Source organism: Lynx canadensis, chromosome B1, assembly GCF_007474595.2.
Source record: "Lynx canadensis isolate LIC74 chromosome B1, mLynCan4.pri.v2, whole genome shotgun sequence".
Lineage (NCBI taxonomy): Eukaryota > Metazoa > Chordata > Mammalia > Carnivora > Felidae > Lynx > Lynx canadensis.
The window spans coordinates 35,338,101-35,358,035 of record NC_044306.2 but is presented as its reverse complement, the minus strand read 5'-3'; the positions used below and the strand labels follow the sequence as shown (position 1 = coordinate 35,358,035).

Genomic DNA, 19,935 nt, shown 5'->3' with positions numbered 1-19,935 from the left:
CTTTCCAGTTGCCCAAGCCTTCAACCTGATACAGTTTTAAGCAAATTTTTCCCTGGACTATTAGACAATTTCTCCTCCATTTAATTGCAGTGTTAACTTGAGCCTGCCTTTTCCAGCTATAAATACGCTATAATGAGTTTCTAGTGGATTCTTGACAAGGGTATTATGCAAATTGTGTGCCTCAGTGCTAGTTAAGAGTCAGACTGTGTTGCTGTTAAGAGTAGTGATGCTGCTTCTGAAATGTTTTCCTGCCTCTGCCCTGCTCTAGCAAAAACTATGGGATCACAATTAAGGAAGAGGACCAGCCACTGCTGATCCACAGGCCCAGTGAGAGACAGAATAACCAAGGGATGGTGAGTGGGGAGTGTCAGATTTGTACTTCCAGCTTAAGTTCTTCATCTTCATCCATGGTGCTGGGGACCCTGGAGCAGAGTTACAATGTGGTTGGGGAATGCTGTGCACGGCTAGGACTTGCTTTTGAAGCCCCCGTAGTGAGGAGCTAAGTATCCATATGAGCAAGTTAGGTTAAGGAAGAAAGAATTTGCTGCTAAAGATTAGAGCACTGCATCCATTAGGGAAGTTGTAGACATTTAACAAACAGGGCTAGGGGCCAGGGGAAAGTGCCTTGATACTGATTCCTCGGTCTTAGGTGAGAAAGCTGAAGATCAATGGGTTAGATGAGATGGAGGTATCACCTTAGCTTGTATGGAGGCCCAAGAGGGACAGATTGTTTTCTTCCAGTTTTTCCTTTCTTTTTTACCATATCAGTATTTTCCCCTTTACCAGGGTGCCTGGGTGGCTCAGTTGGTTAGGGTTCTGACTTTGGCTCAAGTCATGATCTCATGGTTCATGGGTTCAAGCTTGGGTTCAAGCATGGGGCTCTGTGCTGACAGCTTGGAGCCTGGAACCTGCTTCGGATTCTATGTCTCCCTCTCTCTCTGCCCCTCCCTTGGTTGTATTCTCTCTCTGTATCAAAAATAAACAAACATTAAAAAATATTTTTTTTTCCCTTTACCTAATACAACAGGCTCAAAGTATTGTGACTGAAGGGAAAAGGGTAAAATACTTGCAGTGTTTCATTGCCCTCTTTGGGGTTTTATGTTCCCTAGTGTGCCAGTTATGTCCCTGCAGGCCCAGCCATGAGCATGGCATGTCTGTCAGGTCACGGGAACAAGACAATCTTCTACTTCCTTATTTTTGCTTTCCATTCTCTCTTCAAAGCTGCTGAAAGGCGAAATCCTGCTGCTGCCTGAGCTTTCATTCATGACTGGAATCCCTGAGAAGATGAAGAAGGACTTCAGAGCCATGAAGGTGAGAACTGCCCATGTTGAATGGAAGTCCTTTTTGATAGCAGCTTGAGCTAGACCTGGGCAGGCTTGTGGCATCACCTGGGTAGGTCTGTTCTTCCAGGCTCCAGTTCTCCTTTCTTTAAAACATGATCCAATGTCCCTTCCCACACGCTATGAAAAAGCTGATCAGATTTCCCTTTTGAAAAGTGTTAGAACAATGGAATGATTGGATTATAAGGTAAAAGGAAACAAGTATCTCTGTTTTAACCCTAACCAATCAAATAGATGACTGTAAGCTAGTCATATGATCATAAGAGGTTTTTTGAGAGCACTGAGTTTTTCTAGCATTGCTACAAGCCTTCAGTCTATTTGAAGGAGTGGAGGAGATAATGTAGCAAAAGGCAATCCACAAGTCAGAGGCTGACGTGAAAGGATAAAAGTTTATCTTGGGGCTTGGAGTGTCCAGGAGGTGTCAGGCTCAGCCCCCGTAGGAAATAGCTGAGAAGCAGAGACGTGCGCAGCAGCATGAATCCAGAGCCAGAGTGCTTTGCCTCCACTCTGTCTGCAACGCTTGGGACTTTCCACACTTGAACTACTGTGCTGCCTCACTTTTTCAGCCCTTGTCTGTGTTACCCTTGGATCCATTCCTGTCTCCAATGCCACAGACTATTTTCAGTAACATCGTCAAGAGCCTGAAGTGAAGCTTAACATTCTTGTAAGAGATTTCTTTCATGTTTACTTTTGTTCCTTCTCTGTTTCTTACATAGGTCAAGGCTCCTTCCTTACAAGGCTCAGTCACCTAATGATTTTATGATCACAGAGCTATCTGTGTAGCCACGTTGACTGGTGCTAATGACTGCCTCGCAGGGAACAACTGTACTGTTCTTTGGTCTCAGAAAAATAAAGAACTCACTTATGTGATAGTCTTCATATACACCTTCTAGATAGATATTCATTCAACAATAATATTTAGAAAGCACCTATTATTGTTGAAACATTGGACACAAAGTGTCTTATGGTGACATTAAATATAGTGCTCTGTAGTATGACATGAAGATTAAGACTGGATGTGATTTTCCATTCTGTTATGTTTGACTCTGTGCTGGGTACAGAACGCTTTCCCCCATATTTTTCCGAAATATTAAATAGGTATAATCAAGCCCCCTTTGCTCCTGTTTCATAGACTTTCTTAGGAATTTTAAATTCAGAACCTGGCTTTGAGAAAGAGATAAGGTCATATGGGAGAAAGAAACAATAACATTTCAAATTCTTTTATGGTTAAAATTTTAACTGTAGACCTCATTCACATTCCTGACAGATGTTTATTAAAATCCTTGGAGGTATTTGAAAATGCTACAGATTTCAATGGGAAAGAGGTTTTCTGTTGGAAATGTTTTGGACACATTGGGGTTTAACTTCATGTTGGAGAAAGTAATACTTATAACATTATCTCTGTCTTAATTCTATTTAGGATTTAACCCAGCAGATCAACCTGAGCCCCAAACAGCACCATAATGCTTTGGAATGCTTGCTGCAGAGAATTTCGAAGAATGAGACAGCTAGCAATGAATTGGCGCGCTGGGGACTCTGTCTCCAGAAGGATGTACATAAGGTGAACTGGAGGATGTAGTGGAGTAGGAACCAGCATTGACCAGCAATTTTTTTTTTTTAATTTTTTTTTCAACATTTATTTATTTTTGGGACAGAGACAGAGCATGAACGGGGGAGGGACAGAGAGAGAGGGAGCACAGAATCGGAAACAGGCTCCAGGCTCTGAGCCATCAGCCCAGAGCCCGACGCGGGGCTCGAACTCACGGACCGCGAGATCGTGACCTGGCTGAAGTCGGACGCTTAACCGACTGCGCCACCCAGGCGCCCCGAGCAATTTTAAGAGCTTAATGAATGAAACTGGCTGATAGCTCCCTACCTTATCTTTATTTTGGAGTTTTGCTTTATTATTATACTTTTTTTGGGTCCTAGTCATAATATTTGAATTTCCTTATCTTAATTTGCTACTAGCTCTTACAGATTTTTCTTCTATATTTCCCAGGGCTCCGAGGTGTTAATTTTTAGTCAGGCAGATGGCACAAGGAATATTGACTTACAATTTACCTCATTTTCAGGTTTCCAACCCAAATAATTCTTAAGGTTCTGTATGTCCTTTTCTTTTTTTTTTTTCTCCAAGAAGTAACTTGTGATTCTTTGAATATACTATTGTCATGCTTTCTGTAGGCATAGAGAGTCTTAGTCTTACACAATCGAATTTTCTTACAGCCCTTTCTACCTGCGGTTTGCTGGAATCTGCTATGTTGTATTTTATGCAGCGTGATCCGTAGGGCAGAGGCAGCATGAGATGGTAGAGTCCTTGGCCTTCAGTATCTGCTTATTTGTCTTTGAATCTGGGGGCGCCTGGGTGGCTCAGTTGGTTGGGCATCCAACTGTGGCTCGGGTCATGATCTCAGGGTTCGTGGGCTCAAGTCCCACGTCAGGCTCTGTGCTGACAGCTCAGAGCCTGGAGCCTGCTTTGGCTTCTGTGTCTCCCTCTCTCTCTGCAGCTCCCCCCTCTGTCTCTCTCTCTCTGTCAAAAATAAACATTAAAAAAACATTTTATTTGGCTTTGAATCTCAGCTCTACCACTTGCCATCTTAATTACTTTGAACAAATTGCATAGCATATTGTAGTTTCTTTATCTGTAAAATGAGGATAATGATTGAATTATAAAAACTTAAATGGTACCATCTTTCGTATAATATGTGACACATAGCAGGTGCTCAGTAAACATTAGCTGTTATTATTTTTCACCTGCTTTCGAGATTATACCAAAATAATTAATTCTGTCTTTTCTGTAATTATTTTGCATTTTGAATTGACTCCTTGTTAAAAATTTCTTTTTCTCGGGGTGCCTGGGTGGCTTAATCAGTTAAGCGTCCAACTTCAGCTCAGGTCATGATCTCACAGTTCGAGCCCCACATCGGGCTCTGTGCTAACAGCTTGGAGCCTGGATGGAGCCTGCTTCAGATTCTGTGTCTCCCTTTCTCTCTGCCCCTCCTCTGCTCACACTCTTCTCTCTCTCAAAAATAAAGAAATGTTAAAAAAATTTTTTTTTAATTTCTTTTTCTCTGTTTTAATAAAAGTAATGGATAGTGAATAAGGAAAATTTGAAATTTTAGAAAATATAAAGAAATAAAAACATCAGTAATTTCATCATCCAAAGATGATATCTCGGTGACTTATTTTAGATATTTATAAAAGATAACTTCAGGGGCACCTGGGTAGCTCAGTTTGTTAAGTGTCCAGCTCTTTATTTCGGCTCAGGTCATGATCTCGAAGTTGTGGGATCAAGCCTTGTGTCGGGCTCTGTACTGAGCTGAGCGTGGATCCTACTTAAGATTCTCTTTCTCTCCCTCTCTCTCTCTGCCCCTCCTCTGTTCACACATGTTCTCTCTCAAAAAATAAATAACATAACATAACAAAATAACATAAAATATACTTTGGTGTGTTTCCTTTCCCTACACATTTTTCTGTGAGAATAAATCTTTTTCTTACAAAGTTGTGATTATATTGTGTATGGTTTTACATCTTCTTTTTAATTTAATATCATATCCTGAACATGTTTTCATGTTATTAAGTGTCAATTTGAAGACATAGAAAACATAAACCAAAGAAGAAAAAAGTTCATCTTGCTGTATCAGGATAACTACTCTTAACATTTTGGTACATAACCTTCATTGGATTTGTGTGTGTGTGTGTATGTGCATGCTTACATGCTTACACACACTCACACATAGCATGTATTCATATAGTTTCCTTTTTTCCCCTCAGTTTTTCCATGTCATTTAATATTTTTCTGAATATTTTAATGGCTGCCAGATAGTTTATTAACAATTTCCTTTTCTTTTACATTCAAATTGAATTTAGTATTTTTCTGTTAGAAATAGTTATTCAGTGAAGAGCCTTGTAACTGAATCTTTTTACATGTTTATTTTCATAGTCAAATTTATGGAAGTGGAATTATTAGGTCAGGGGACACTTATGTTTTTAGTGCTTTTGTTGTATATTGCCAGTTGCCTTCTAGGCTCAAGTTTCAAGGTTTAAGGTTCAAGTTTTTACTTTCATATCATGAGTTTGATTCCTTACACTCCTGCTAATATAGGCATTGTTATCCTTTATGTTAGATTTTGATAATGGTAATTAAATCATTGAAATTTCTTTTGATTATAGATGAAATAAGTAGATATATTTTTTTTAATTTTTTATGTTTTTTATTTTTGGGAGAGAGAGAGAGAGTGTAAGCAGGGGAGGGGCAGAGAGAGAGGGAGACACAGAATCTGAGGCTGGCTCCGCTCTGAGCTATCAGCACAGAGCCTGATGTGGGGCTTGAACTCACGAACTGTGAGACCATGACCTGAGCCGGAGTCAGATGCTTAACTGACTGAACCACCCAGGAGCCCCTGTTATTACTTTTTTGTATTAAAATTTTTTTAATGTTTATTTATTTTTGGGAGAGAGAGACAGAGTGCCAGCAGGGGAGAGACAGAGAGAGATGGAGAGACAGAAACCGAAGCAGGCTCCAGGCTCTGAGCCCAATGTAGGGCTCAAACCCACGGATTGTGAGATCCTGTGCCAAAGTCAGATGCTCAACCAATTGAGCCACTCAGGTGCCCCACCTCTGTTATTTTTTAATAAGCAAATGGTAGAGATCATAGAAAGTAAAAATCCTCTGTAATTATACATCCCCAGAGATAATCACCACTAAGTGTAGATGCATTCAATTTTTTTTAGTTTATTTTGAGAGAGAGCGCAAGCGGTGGGGGTGCGGCAGAGAGAGGGAGAGAGAGAATCCTAAGTAGGCTCTGCACTGCCAGTACAGAGCCCAATGCAGGGCTTGAACCTATGAACCTTAAGATCATGACCTGAGCCAAAGTCAGATGCTTAACTGACTGAGCCACCTGGGCGCCCCAGACTCAATTTTTATGATACTATTTATTTTTTTGTAAAAACAGGATCATATTACCTGTTATTACAAAGGGGCTGCAGACTGGTGCCGCCAGTCTGGAAAAGAGTATGGAGGTTCCTCAAAAATTAAAAATAGAACTACCCTACTACTCAGCAATTGCACTACTAGGCATTTATCCAAGGGATACAAGTATGCTGTTTCGAAGGGACACATGCACCCCAATGTTTATAGCAGCACTATCAGCAACAGCCAAAGTATGGAAAGAGCCCAAATGTCCATCGATGGATGAATGGATAAAGAAGATGTGGTATATACATATATATATATATATATATATATATATATATATATATATATATATATATATATGTATATACATATATACACACACACATTGTATACACAATGGTGTACATATATATATATGTATATATGTATATACACACACACACACACACACACAAAATGGAGTATTACTCGGCAATCAAAAAGAATGAAATCTTGCCATTTGCAGCTACGTGGATGGAACTAGAGGGTATTATGCTAAGCAAGGTTAGTCATAGACAAATACATGATTTCACTCATGTGAGGACTTTAAGACAGAGAACAGATGAACATAAGGGAAGGGAAGCAAAAATAATATAAAAACAGGTAGGGGGACAAAACATAAGAGACTCTTAAATATAGAGAATAAACAGAGGGTTGCTGGAGGGGTTTTGGGAGGAGGGATGGGCTAAATGGGTAAGGGAGTTAAGGAATCTGCTCCTGAAATCATTGTTGCACCATGTGCTAACTAACTTGGATGTAGATTATAAAAAATAAATTATAGAAAAAAAGTGATTTCAATGTTTGCAAAATAGTTCATTATGCTGTTATATCAACTAAATTATTTTCCTGTGTTTGGATATTTAGATCTGATTGACTTATTCCTAACTTTAATTTGTTCTTTCATTATATTTATGTCTTTTCCTGCCTGCTTTTCTTTTTAGAGTATAATAGTAGGTATAGTTTATGTTCAGCCTTATTGAGAAATTTTACTTTTCGGCACCTGGATGGCTCAGTTGGTTAAGCGTCTAGTTTTGGCTCAAGTCATCTCACAGTTTGTGAGTTCAAGCCCCACATCAGGCTCTGTGCTGACAGTGTGGAGCCTGCGTGGGATTCTGTCTCCCTCTCTTTCTGCCCTGCACATATGTGTGTGTGCTCGCTTGCTCTCTCAAAATAAACTTTAAAAGAATTCTTTTTAAAAAAAGAAATTTTACTTTTAATTTTCTTTTTTTTTTTTTTCAACGTTTATTTATTTTTGGGACAGAGAGAGACAGAGCATGAACGGGGGAGGGGCAGAGAGAGAGGGAGACACAGAATCGGAAACAGGCTCCAGGCTCTGAGCCATCAGCCCAGAGCCCGACGCGGGGCTCGAACTCACGGACCACGAGATCGTGACCTGGCTGAAGTCGGACGCTTAACCGACTGCGCCACCCAGGCGCCCCTTACTTTTAATTTTCTACTTGCAATTTGTCCCTTAAAATATTTTTAAAGATTATATTCCTATTTATCTTGAAATTATAGTTGTTTTATATGCATTGTCTACTTCTAAAGAGATAATGCTTTCTAATCCTTGTTTTGGGAGACCATGTTGGAAACTTCAATAATTAAAAAGCCTTGCCTATAAAAATTTTACCTGTATTTGTCCAGGGTTTTATTGACCTGGACTCATTGCTAGCAGTTTCATTTTTGTGCCATTCTCAGGGGTTATAACAGGAACAGGTCTATACAGTGGAGTTGACAAGGCCCAAGAGAGAACAGTGTCAGTGTTTTTTCCTAAATTAGTGTTTGCAAATGACTCATGTCATGTGTACTTTGTTTTCTGTTATAGATTGAAGGACGTGTTCTGCCAATGGAAAGAATTAACTTAAGAAATACTTCATTTATTACATCTCAGGAACTAAACTGGATTAAGGAAGTAACCAGAGATCTTTCCATCTTGACTGTAAGTGACTTTTAAGGTGGTGAAGAGAAGACCAGTATTACTAAAAATATGGAAATTAGAAAGCAGGAATGATTCAGTGTCTTCTTTTTAAGGGAGAGTACCAACTGAATTCCCATCCTGAATTATCTGCTAAACAGGGGTCCTTCAAATAGAGCAAATTGATGAGTTGTTAGAGGGAAGCACTTTGGTTGGCCATAGACTTAGGAAAAGGAAATAGATTGCTATGGTAATTCATGTAGTGCAAGCTTAATACCCAGTCTCCCATTTATTTTCCTTTATCTTCCTGGATTTTCCCTGGGAGTTCCTTGAAGATGTTTTTATCCATGAAAGAAGTAATTAAAACAGTCTCCCACCAAGAGAACTGAAGAACAAAATTGTGTATCAGTATTTTTAAATGTTTTTGGCTAATGTGGTCTTTTTGGCCATGCATAAAGTACATCTGTTTCTAAAACTTTTTATTGAAATATATTTAAAGGAAAAGTATACTTAGAAGTGTACAGAGTTCCACTGTGGGAGTATGCCACAGTTTACTTATCACCCACAACTATGTTAGTTATAGGAATTAGATCAAAAAGGACTCAAGCAAGAGAGAATTAAAAGCAGTTTCTTCTCTAGACTAATATCTCCTGGGTGTGAGTTTGGAGTGTTTAAGTTGTGGGAAGTGCTAAAAATAGCTTGTGGTTATTCCTAGGTCCCCATGCATTTCTGGGCACTGTTTTACCCAAAGAGAGCAATGGATCAGGCCCGAGAACTGGTTAATATGTTGGAAAAGATAGCTGGCCCCATTGGTATGCGTCTGAGCCCACCAGCCTGGGTTGAACTAAAGGATGATCGAATTGAGACCTATGTCAGAAGCATTCAATCCATGCTAGGAGTTGAGGTAATAAACTAATTTGAGTATATGAGTAGAATGCTTGTTTTAAAATACTTGCATACTTGATTTTAAATTCTCTTGCTTATCAGTCTGCTGTTTATGATGCCAAGAAATCTGTGTCTTACTCATGTACACATGAAATACTATACCAAGTAGTCTTCATGCCCTTTGGTTAATTGATTCTCTCATTCTATGTTGGCAGTAGTCTCTCTCACTCTGGTGTTCTTTTTTCACGTAATTGACAGAGAGAATAGCTGACTTAACTTTAGTTCGTTATCTGTATAGAACATGTTGTGCTCAGAAAGCAACTTTTTGGGCCCAGTGCCATTTTGCACAATTCAGTACTGCGCTGTCACGGTCTGGTCTGGCTTAAGATTTGAATTGCTCTGGCGATGAACTTGGCACCTGGGCCATCAGCTCAGTCCTGATAGCTGATTGTGAGCGCTGCAGCTGAGCAGGTCATAGCACTCATAACTCAGTAGTTCAAGCCTGCGGTTCTTACCTGTTTGCACACAAAACGGAGGAAGAAGCTTAAGGAACAAAAGCAGAGCAAATGTTTTGGGAAGTAATTAGTCTTTGACTTGAAGAGTCCATTGTTGTGAGATCAGTACTGGAATTAGATTTTTCTGGGATCTCTCTGATCCCCAACTCTGGGTTATCATCCAGAGCAGCACCCTCATATTCTGTCTTTGTAATTTCCTTCTGGTTCCCCATGCTAGTTGTACTCTGCCGTGGCTACCCCCTGAGCCTGATCATTGATCATTCTGCTGTGCTTTCAGAAGAATTGCCCAGTGTAGTGCATCAACTCCCCAATCTCATACTTGTTCATGTTCTCTTTAGAAGAGTGTACTTCCAACAGTTTTCATGCAGCACGGATAGAAGTTTCATTCATGTTTACCAAACTTAACTCATCTTGGTCTTACTGTCTCTTTGTCGTCTTTAGGGCATGCTGTTTTATAATATTTTATTATTATTTTTATTATTTACTCATTAATTTATTATTATTATTTATTTATTATCCCACACATGTCTGCAGGAGCCAGATGAGAAACACAAGTGTAGTGGGCTAGGAGGGGACTATAGTGAACTTAAGAGAGTAATCAACCCCATGACTGCAGATAAAAACCCAACATTATCAAATTAATTTTTGATTTATTTGTTTTTCAGTAGAAGCAAAAAATCTGGATTTGTATGTGTGTGCCCCTCCATATGTTTAAATGTTAATTAAAAAAAAAACATGTAACTCATTGCAGGGACTAAAAAGCTACATGTGTTTGATAGATCCAACCCATAGGCTCCCAGTGTGCAGCCTGTGTTCTACGTGACTTCAGAAGTTCTTTGATGTGATTGCTGGAACGTGTGTTCTCTGAGAAGTCTTAATCTAACACTAATCTTGATTTGGAATAATATATTATTGATTTACCATTAATAGCTGTTTCTGGCATAAAGGATTGGCACTTTCATTTTCCTTCAGTGCTACTTTTCTTTATTTATGCTGAAAGATCCTCTGTTTCCAGTGTTGGATCTCTTAAATGGTGAGGGATCACAGATGTTTATATGAGATATGCTGCTGGCAATATCATTCTCTCTCCTAACCAGGAAGTTAGGAAAAGCCACTTACAGATTTGGCAGTAGCTTCATTTCTTTGTACTTGGTTCTGAATCTTTTCTTGTGGTATTGCATTCCATGTTTGCTCAGTTTTGTGGTATGAATGTAATAAGGTGCTTGGTTTACTGAAGAGAGTTGTAAAAGCATTCTAGGGAATTGAAAGCAGCAACTAAAAAGTAATCTTTGCAAATTTTCAAGCCTGCCTTGTTCAGGCATCTTAATTTTCCTAAGGAAGAACTCAGGTAGTCAGGGCCACCTCTAGATAATTTATGGTATTCTATCCCGTATTTCTACAAAGAAGCCCTGAATCCAGCAAAGGTTCAAGGACCTGTTCGGGGTTGGAGTGTCTACCCTCTTTGTTTCAGTCCCTTTTGCCTTAAAGGTCCTATGACTTCACAGGCTCTTAGACTGCCCACAGCTGGAGTCCCATCAAGGTCCCCTGCGACTTCCAAAGCCTGACTTATATGTACTTTATCTCTTCAAGAGGAAGATACAGATGGTTGTTTGCATCATCATGGGAACACGTGACGATCTCTATGGGGCTATTAAAAAGCTGTGCTGTGTGCAGGCTCCTGTGCCCTCACAGGTGAGTGGAGAGCTAGGCAGGAGGCATACATGGAAACTCTATAACCTCCCTTGAGGTTTTGAAAAGAGGGGTACAGATGTTCAAAAACTGAAGTTACTATTAGAAGCCATCATGTGTAACCCTTCTGGTGGAAAGTTCCCCTTATTAGAGTAACCTGGTGAAAAGCAGAGGCTCTTTGTAAATAAATACTGCCTTCATATCCACAAATGAGTACTCTTGCTGGTTCAGACAGTGAGCTGCTGGGTGGTTTCACATGACTGGGTTCTGAGAGTATAGGCTTCACTCTGAAAGGGGAAAGCTGTTAATCCTAAGTAGGTTTGTTTGTTCGTTTGTTTGTTTAATTTATTCTGTGTGAGATCCTTTTGAAAGTTTTTGGGTTTTGGTTGTCTTTTTGTTTTGATGTGTGTTGTGTGTGCGCGTGCATGCCTACATAGAAATCCTAGAATTAGAGCTAGTCATGCATAGTGTATTGCCTGCTAACTGGGGTTTCTTAAACAAATGTAGTGTTTACTTCAGGATTGTTTATATCATCTGACAGGCTTATAGTGTCCCCTTTCTCCACACCCTTTATTATAGGTCATCAATGTTCGAACCATTGGTCAGCCAACCAGGCTTCGGAGTGTGGCCCAGAAAATTTTACTTCAGATTAATTGTAAATTGGGTGGTGAGCTCTGGGGAGTGGATATTCCTCTGGTGAGTGATGCTGAGATGTTTCTTCATTCAATTTAGCTCTCCAGAGACTCCTACCTAGCTATTTTCCTAGTTTTCCTCATAGAGTTATCCTTATTCTCCATGCTTAGTGGTCTAAATGGTTCATGGCCTGCTTTTGTGTAGCCCACGTGCTGAGAATGGTTTCTATAATCTTAGTTGAAACCAATAAAAATAAGACTGATATTTTCTGACACATGAAAATTATATGACATTCCATTTTCATTGTCCTTAAATGCAGTTTTATTGGAATATAGCTATACTTCTTTACAGACTAACTGTGGCTGCTCTTGTGTTGTAATGACAGACAAAATTGAGTAGTTCCTACAGAGACTGTGGCTCACAAAGCCCAGTGTTATTTACTGTACGGTCCTTTACAGGAAAAGCATGCTGATCCTTATTCTAGATCTCTGACTTATTCATAGTGTTTAAAAAAATGTCAAGTTGATTCCAGTCTCTTTCTTCCTCCAGAATTCATTTTCATATGTTGCTTTTGGGGTTCAGATAATAATTGAAGATGGGGTGATGGATTGCTTGGTTTTTCTGGTTTGTTTTTTGTTTTCTAACCCAGAAACAATTAATGGTGATTGGGATGGATGTTTACCATGACCCCAACCGAGGCATGCGCTCCGTGGTTGGCTTTGTTGCAAGCATCAATCTGTAAGTCTACTCAGTTCCATTTTGTTTGGTTACCTCATTTTGATGCCTAATCTTATTGTAAATCCAGCAAATACTTTTTGAATATTTTGTATTATAGTAAAAGTATACTTTAGAAAAGAATACTAAACTCTATTTTCTCCTTTATCTTTCTATTAGTTTATGCAGTCTGTTTAGCAAGCTTGTCAGGTCTGTAAGTTTGTTGCCTCAAATGTGGTCTGGTCTTCTTCAGAATGGGGGCTCTGTCTTGGTGTTTTTTCCCCCTAGGAATGAGGGATTTTTTTGTTTGTTCTGATTAAAAACAAGACCTGTTCATGCAGATACCTGCAGAAATTTAGAAAGTGAAGGTTCCTCGTGGACCATCTTTTATTGACCACCACCAAAGGTTTGAAGTATATATACTTTTCAAATTCTCACTTATGTGCATAGTAACACGTATAGGTGGTGCATGTATGTTTACAAAATGGCATATTGCTATGTATACTATTTCTTAACTTGTTTTATGTACTTAAATTGTATATTGCAGATATTTTCACATATCAATACAAAGAATCTCAACCAATTCTTTTTAACTGCTGCATGGAATTTATTGTATGCCAGAACACTATTTAACTAGTCCTCTGTTGGTGGATATCTGAAATTTTTTCAGTTGGAAGCAGTTTTGTATCAAATGCCACAATTATGCCTATATTTTTACATTCTGTGTATGACTTACATATATATCTTTTCTCATATTAACGTATGTTTTTATCTGTAACATAAATGCATTTACTAGATACCGTATCGGTGCATAGAGGCGCCTGTGTGCTGACATTCAGACTGTGAGCCTTTCTCTGTGAGTGTGTGTTCATCTCTCTCTCTCTCTTTACCACCTCCTCCACAGCACACTCACAAAATGGTATTCACGAGTGGTGTTCCAGATGCCTCATCAGGAGATTGTGGATAGCCTGAAGCTATGCCTGGTGGGTTCCTTAAAAAAGTTTTATGAGGTAAGGGGAACAGAAATTCTAGAGTTGTTTTTAAGGACTACTTATCTGACCACTTTAAGAGGAAGTCTGATTTAGTGGGAGGGATCCCATATTGGAGGTGAATCTCCTAAACAGACTCAAAAGTTAGTCATTGCTGAACAGGCAGCTCAAAGGGACTGCCTTCAGGCTTCTACTTGTACAGAGCAGCATAAAGAGATAAATGCTTTGATTTTGCTGGGTAAGTAATGATTATTTCCCAGATTGTAATAAGCCTGATGCCTATAGATATAATCTCATGCCCTTATCAGGGAAGTGAGAGTAAATTTCAGCAATTAAAGCTTTTGAATTTACTCAGCTTTTTATGACTATTATTAGGCACTTTTCATTTTGGTTCAAGACAAATGCCTCCCTATAATCACCCCTAGAACTCCCAGGAATGCTAACCATAGAGAATTGCTGTCATTAAACTGATATTGGGTCTGGCACAATGAGCAAGCAAAATACTGGGTTTTGCCTTGGCCAGTACATCAAAGGAAGCGTTGATAAGTGGCTTTCATTTCTTAGGGTCAGAGTTAGCCCTTTGCATGGAGATTAACAGCAAGAAATTTAATAATTTCATATGATTACAGTCAGTCACTAGAACTCCACCTTGTTTCCTTTTAGATTAATGTTCCCTACACTGTCCTTCAAACAGTTTGATGTTTTTCAGTGTTAGAGATAAGGAAAAAAAAAAAAGTTGAATTTTGTCTCTAAGGAGACCTGTATGATACACTACTTTGTCACCAAGTTCTAACACCTTCATTTTTTTTTCCTTTTCCTTTTTTTAAAAATTTATATTCAAGTTAGTTAACATACAGTGTAGTGTTGGCTTCAGGAGTAGAACCCAGTGATTTCATCTCTTACATAAGGACACCCAGTGCTCATCCTGAAAAGTGCCCTCCTTAATGCTTGTCACCCATTTAACCTCTACTCCATCCCCACCAGCAACCCTCAGTTTGTTCTCTGTACTTAAGAGTCTCTTATGGTTTGTCTCCTCTGTTTTTATCTTATTTTTCCTTCATTTTCCCTATGTTCATGTGTTGAGTTTTTCAAATTCCACATATGAGTGAAATCATGATATCTGTCTTTCTCTGACTGACTTATTTCACTTAGCACATAATACCCTCCAGTTCTAGCCACATTGTTGCAGATGGCAAGAATTCAGCCTTTTTAATCTCTGAGTAATATTCCGTTGTATATACCACATTTTCTTAATCCGTTCATCAATTGATGGACATTTGTGTTCTTTCCATAATTTGGCTATTGTTAATAGCACTGCTATAAACATTGGGGTGCATGTGTCCCTTTGAATCAGCACTCCTGTATACTTTGGAAGAATGCCTAGTAGTGCAATTGCAGAGTCGTAGGGTAGTTCTATTTTTAATTTTTTGAGGAACCTCCATACTGTTTTCAGAGTAGCTGTACCAGTTTGCATTCCCACCAGAGTGCAAAAGGGTTCTTCTTTCTCCACATTCTTGCCAACATCTATTGTTTCCTGAGTTGTTAATTTTAGCCCTCCTGACAGGTGTGAGGTGGTATATCTTATTGTGGTTTTGACTTGTATTTCCCTGATGATGAGTGATGGTGAGCATCTTTTCATGTGTCTGTTTGCCATCTGGATGTCTTTTTTGGAAAAGCGCCTCTTCATGTCTTCTGCCCATTTCTTTACTGGATTGTTTTTTTGGGTGTTGAGTTTGGTAAATTCTTTATAGACTTTGGCTATTAACCCTTTGTCTAATATGTCATTTGCAAATATCTTTTCCCATTCTGTTGGTTGCCTTTTAGTTTTGTTGATTGTTTCCTTTGCTGTGCAGCAGCTTTTTATCTTGATGAGTTCCGAATAGTTCATTTTTGCTTTTATTTCCCTTGCCTCCAGAGACATGTTGAGTAAGAAGTTGCTGTGGCCTAGGTCAAAGAGGTTGCTGCCTGCATTCTCCTGTAGGATTTTGATGGTTTCCTGTCTTACATTTAGGTCTTTCATCCATTTTGAATTTATTTTTGTGTATGGTGTAAGAAAGTGGTCCAGTTTCATTCTTCTGCATGTTGCTGTCTAGTTCTCCCAGCACCATTTGCTAAAGAGACTGTCTTTTTTCCATTGAATATTCTTTCCTGCTTTGTCAAGGATTAGTTGGCCTTTTATTTGTCCATTTCTGGGTTCTCTATTCTAGTCCATTGGTCTATGTGTTTGTTTTTACGGGTTAAAGTCCAGGATTGTGATGCCTCCAGCTTTGGTTTTCTTTTTCAGCAGTACTTTGGCTATTTGGGGTCTTTCGTGGTTCCATACAAATTTTAGGATTCTTTGTTCTAGTTTTGTGAAGAATGCTTATGTTATTTTGATAAGGATTGCACTGAATGTGTAGATTGCTTTGGGTAGTATTGACATTTTAACTGTATTTGTTCTTCCAATCCATGAGCATGAAATATTTTACCATTTCTTTGTCTTCTTCATTTTCTTTCATAAGCTTTCTATAATTTTCAGTGTACAGATCATTTACCTCTTTGCTTAGGTTTATTCATAGGTGTTTTATGGTTTTTGGTGCAATTGTAAATGGGACTGATTCCTTGATATCTCTTTCTGTTGCTTCATTATTGATGTATAGAAATGCAACTGATTTCTGTACATTGATTTTATATCCCACGACTTTGCTGAATTCATGCATCAGCTCTAGTAGTTTTTGGTGGAATCTTTCAGGTTTTTCCATGTAGTGTCATGTCATCTGCGAAGAGTGAAAGTTTGACTTCTTTGCCAATTTGGATGCCTTTTATTTCGTTTTGTTGTCTGATTGCTGAGGCTAGGACTTCCAACACTATGTAAAACAACAATGGTGAGAGTGGACATCCCTATTGTGTTCCTGACCTGAGGGGGAAAGCTCTCAGTTTTTCCCCATTGAGGATATTAGCTGTGGGCCTTCATATATGGCTTTTATGATGTTAAGGTATGTTCCTTCTATCCCGACTTTCTTGAGGGTTTTTATCAAGAAAGGATGCTATACTTTGTCAAATCCTTTTTGTGCATCTACTGACAGGATCATATGGTTCCTATCCTTTCTTCAAATGTGCTGTATCATGTTGATTGATTTGCGAATATTGAACCAGTCTTGTGCCCGGGAATGAATCCCACTTGATCGTGGTGAATAATTCTTTTAATATACTGTTGAATTCGATTTGGTAGTATCTTGTTGAGTTTTTTTGAATCAAGGTTCATCAGGGATATTGGCATGTAATTCTCCTTTTTAGTGGGGTCTCTGGTTTTGAAATCAAGGTAGTGCTGGTTTCATAGAATGAGTTTGGAAGCATTCCTTCCATTTCTATTTTTTGGAATAGTTTGAGAAGAATAGGTATTAACTCTGCTTTAAATGTCTGGTAGAATTCCCCTGGGAAGCCATCTGGCCCAAGACTCTTATTTCTTGGGAGATTTTTTTGATAAACGATTCAAATTCTTTGCTGGCTATGGGTCTGTTCAGATTTTCTATTTCTTCCTGTTTGAGTTTTGGTAGTGTGTGTGTGTGTGTGTGTGTGTGTGTGTGTGTGTGTGTCTGGGAATTTGTCCATTTCTTCCAGATTGTCCAGTTTGTTGGCATATGATTTTTATAGTTCTCTTATAATTGTTTGTATTTCTGTGGTGTTCGTTGTGATCTCTTGTCTTTCATTTGTGATTTTATCTGTTTGGGTCCTTTCTTTTTGAGAAGTATGGCTAGGGGTTATCAATTTTGTTTATTTTTTCCAAAAGCCAGTTCTTAGTTTCATTGATCTGTTCTACTGTTTTTGTTTTTTTATTTTTTTGGATTCTGTAACATTTATTTCTGCTCTAATTTCTATGATTTCCCCTTTTCTGCTGGATTTGGGCTTTATTTGCTGCTCCTTTTCTGGCTTCTTTAGGTGTAAGGTTAGGTTGTGTATTTGGGACCTTTCTTAAGATAGGCCTAAATTGCATTGTATTTTCCTATTAGGACTGCCTTTGCTGCATCCCACAGGGTTTGGACTGTCATGTTTTCATTTTAATTTGCTTCCATGTATTTTTTTTTATGTCTTCTTTAAGTTCCTGGTTAACCCATTCATTGTTTAGTAGGATGTTCTTTAACCTCCATGTATTTTGGGGGCTTTCCAAGTTTTTTCTTGTGGTTGATTTCAAATTTCATAATATGATTTGAAAATACTCATGGTATGATCTCAGTTTTTTTGTACCTGTTGAGGGCTGTGTCACGACCCAAAATATGATCTATTTGGAGAATGTTCCATGTGCACACTAAAGAAGAATGTGTATTCTTCTGCTTTAGGGTAAAGTGTTCTGAATATATCTGTTAAGTCTATCTGGTCTAGTATGTCATTCAGAGCTCTTGGTTCCTTATTGATTTTCTGCCTAGATGATCTGTCCATTGTTGTAAGTGAAGTATTAAAGTCTGCTAGGGGCACCTGGGTGGCTCAGTCAGTTGAGCATCATGAGACATCATGATCTCGCAGTTTGTGGGTTCGAGCCCCGCGTCGGGCTCGGTGCTGACAGCTTGGAGCCTGGAGTCTGCTTCGGATTCTGTGTCTCTGTCTCTCTCTGCCCCTCCCCTGCTTGTGCTCTGTCTGTCTCTATCTATCAAAAATAAATAAAATGTAAAAAAAAAATTTTTTTTTTAAATGAGTCTCTTAGGGGTGCCTGGGTGGTTCAGTCAGTTAAGTGTCCAACTTTGGCTCAGGTCATGATCTTGCAGTCTGTGAGTTCAGGCCCGGCATTGGACTGTGTGCTGACAGCTCCAGAGTTTGAAGCCTGCTTCCAGTTCTGTGTCTCCCTCTCTCTGCCCCTCCCCAGCATGCATGTGTGTGCTCTGTAGCTCTCTCTCTCTCAAAAATAAATATTAAATAAAACGAGTCTCTTGTAGACAGCATATAGATGGATCTTGTCTTTTTATCCAGTCTGATACCCTGTGCCTTTTTATTTAGTCCATTTGCATTCAGAATCATAATTTAGAGATACTAATTTAGTACCATTCTGTTATCTGTACATTTCGTGTTTGTTGTGATGGTCTCTCCACTCACATAGTCCCCATAGGATCTCTTGCAGGGCTGGTTTAGTGGTCACAAACTCCTTTAGTTTTTGTCTGGGAAAGTCTTTCTCTCTCCTTCTATTCTGAATGACAGCTTTGCTGGATAAAGGATTCTTGGCTGTATATTTTTCTTATTCAACACACTGAATATTTCCTGCCACTCTCTTCTGGCCTGCCAAGTTTCAGCGGACAGTTCTGCTACTAACCTTATGTGTCTACCCTTGTAGTCTAAGGACCTTTTGTCCCTAGCTGCTTTCAGAATTCTCTTTTTATCTTTGTATTTTGCCAGTTTCATTATGATATGTCATGGTACTGACCTGTTTTGTTGGTTTTGAAGGGAGTTATCTTTGCCTCTTGGACTTGGATGCCTGTTTCCTTCCCCAGATTAAGGAAATTCTCAGCTATAATTTGTTCAAATAAATCTTCTGCTCCTTTCTTTTGCTTTTCCTCTTCTATTACTCCTATGATACAGATTTTGTTTAATTTCATGGAATCACGTAGTTCATGATCTAGTACTTTCCTCTCTTTTTTTCAGATTCATTATTTTCCATAATTTTATCTTCTGTTTCACCTATTCTCGCCTCTGCTTCTTCCATCCTTGCCTAGTCATTGTAACTAGTTTACTAGTTTACTTTGCATCTCAGTGATAGCGTTTTTAAATTCATCCTGACTAGTTCTTAGGTCTTTGATCTCTGCAGGCAAGAGTTTCTCTGGTGTCTTCTGTGCTTTTTTAAAGCCCAAGTATTAGTCTTATGACCATTACTCTAAATTCTTGTTCACATATATTGTTTATATCTGTTTTGGCAATTCTCTGGCTGTGATTTCTTGTTGAACTTTCTTTTGGGGAAAATTCCTCTGTTTTATCATTTTGGCTAAGTTTCTGTCTTTTGCATGTTTTAAAAGCTTGTTATGTGTCCTGCACCTGAGAGTATTATATTAAGAAGGAATCATAACACTGTCTAAAGCCTGGCACTTCAGCAAGTGTTTTAGGCGTGTGTTGCATGCACTCTGTTGTGCTTTGGCTGCTTTATCCCACTAGTCAGTCCTCTGTAGAGCTCTTCCTTGATTGTAGTAGTGGGGTGTTTAGACCTTCAACCAGGTATGCTTTGATTCATTTGTTGAAGTAACCCTGGGAAACAAAAGGAAAGGTGAGGGGAAGCCTTGATCCTGCCAAGCTGTTTCCCTCCAACTGTGGAGATCCTTCTGCCACTCCACAGATCAATTTCCTG

At 38.9% G+C, this 19,935-nt stretch overlaps 1 protein-coding gene across 2 annotated transcripts in view; it reads left to right on the top strand.

The window, feature by feature from the left end:
* The window catches only part of PIWIL2 (piwi like RNA-mediated gene silencing 2), a 74,670-nt gene that overhangs the window by 20,355 nt on the left and 34,380 nt on the right, over positions 1-19,935 (top strand). For both annotated transcript variants that reach the window (XM_032592846.1, XM_030312424.1), the window contains exons 11-19: positions 269-353; positions 1,222-1,311; positions 2,761-2,901; positions 8,120-8,233; positions 8,925-9,113; positions 11,200-11,301; positions 11,878-11,994; positions 12,581-12,669; positions 13,550-13,655. In XM_032592846.1, the coding sequence (XP_032448737.1) occupies positions 269-353; positions 1,222-1,311; positions 2,761-2,901; positions 8,120-8,233; positions 8,925-9,113; positions 11,200-11,301; positions 11,878-11,994; positions 12,581-12,669; positions 13,550-13,655 (1,033 nt within the window). The remainder of the gene's footprint in view (positions 1-268; positions 354-1,221; positions 1,312-2,760; positions 2,902-8,119; positions 8,234-8,924; positions 9,114-11,199; positions 11,302-11,877; positions 11,995-12,580; positions 12,670-13,549; positions 13,656-19,935) is intronic.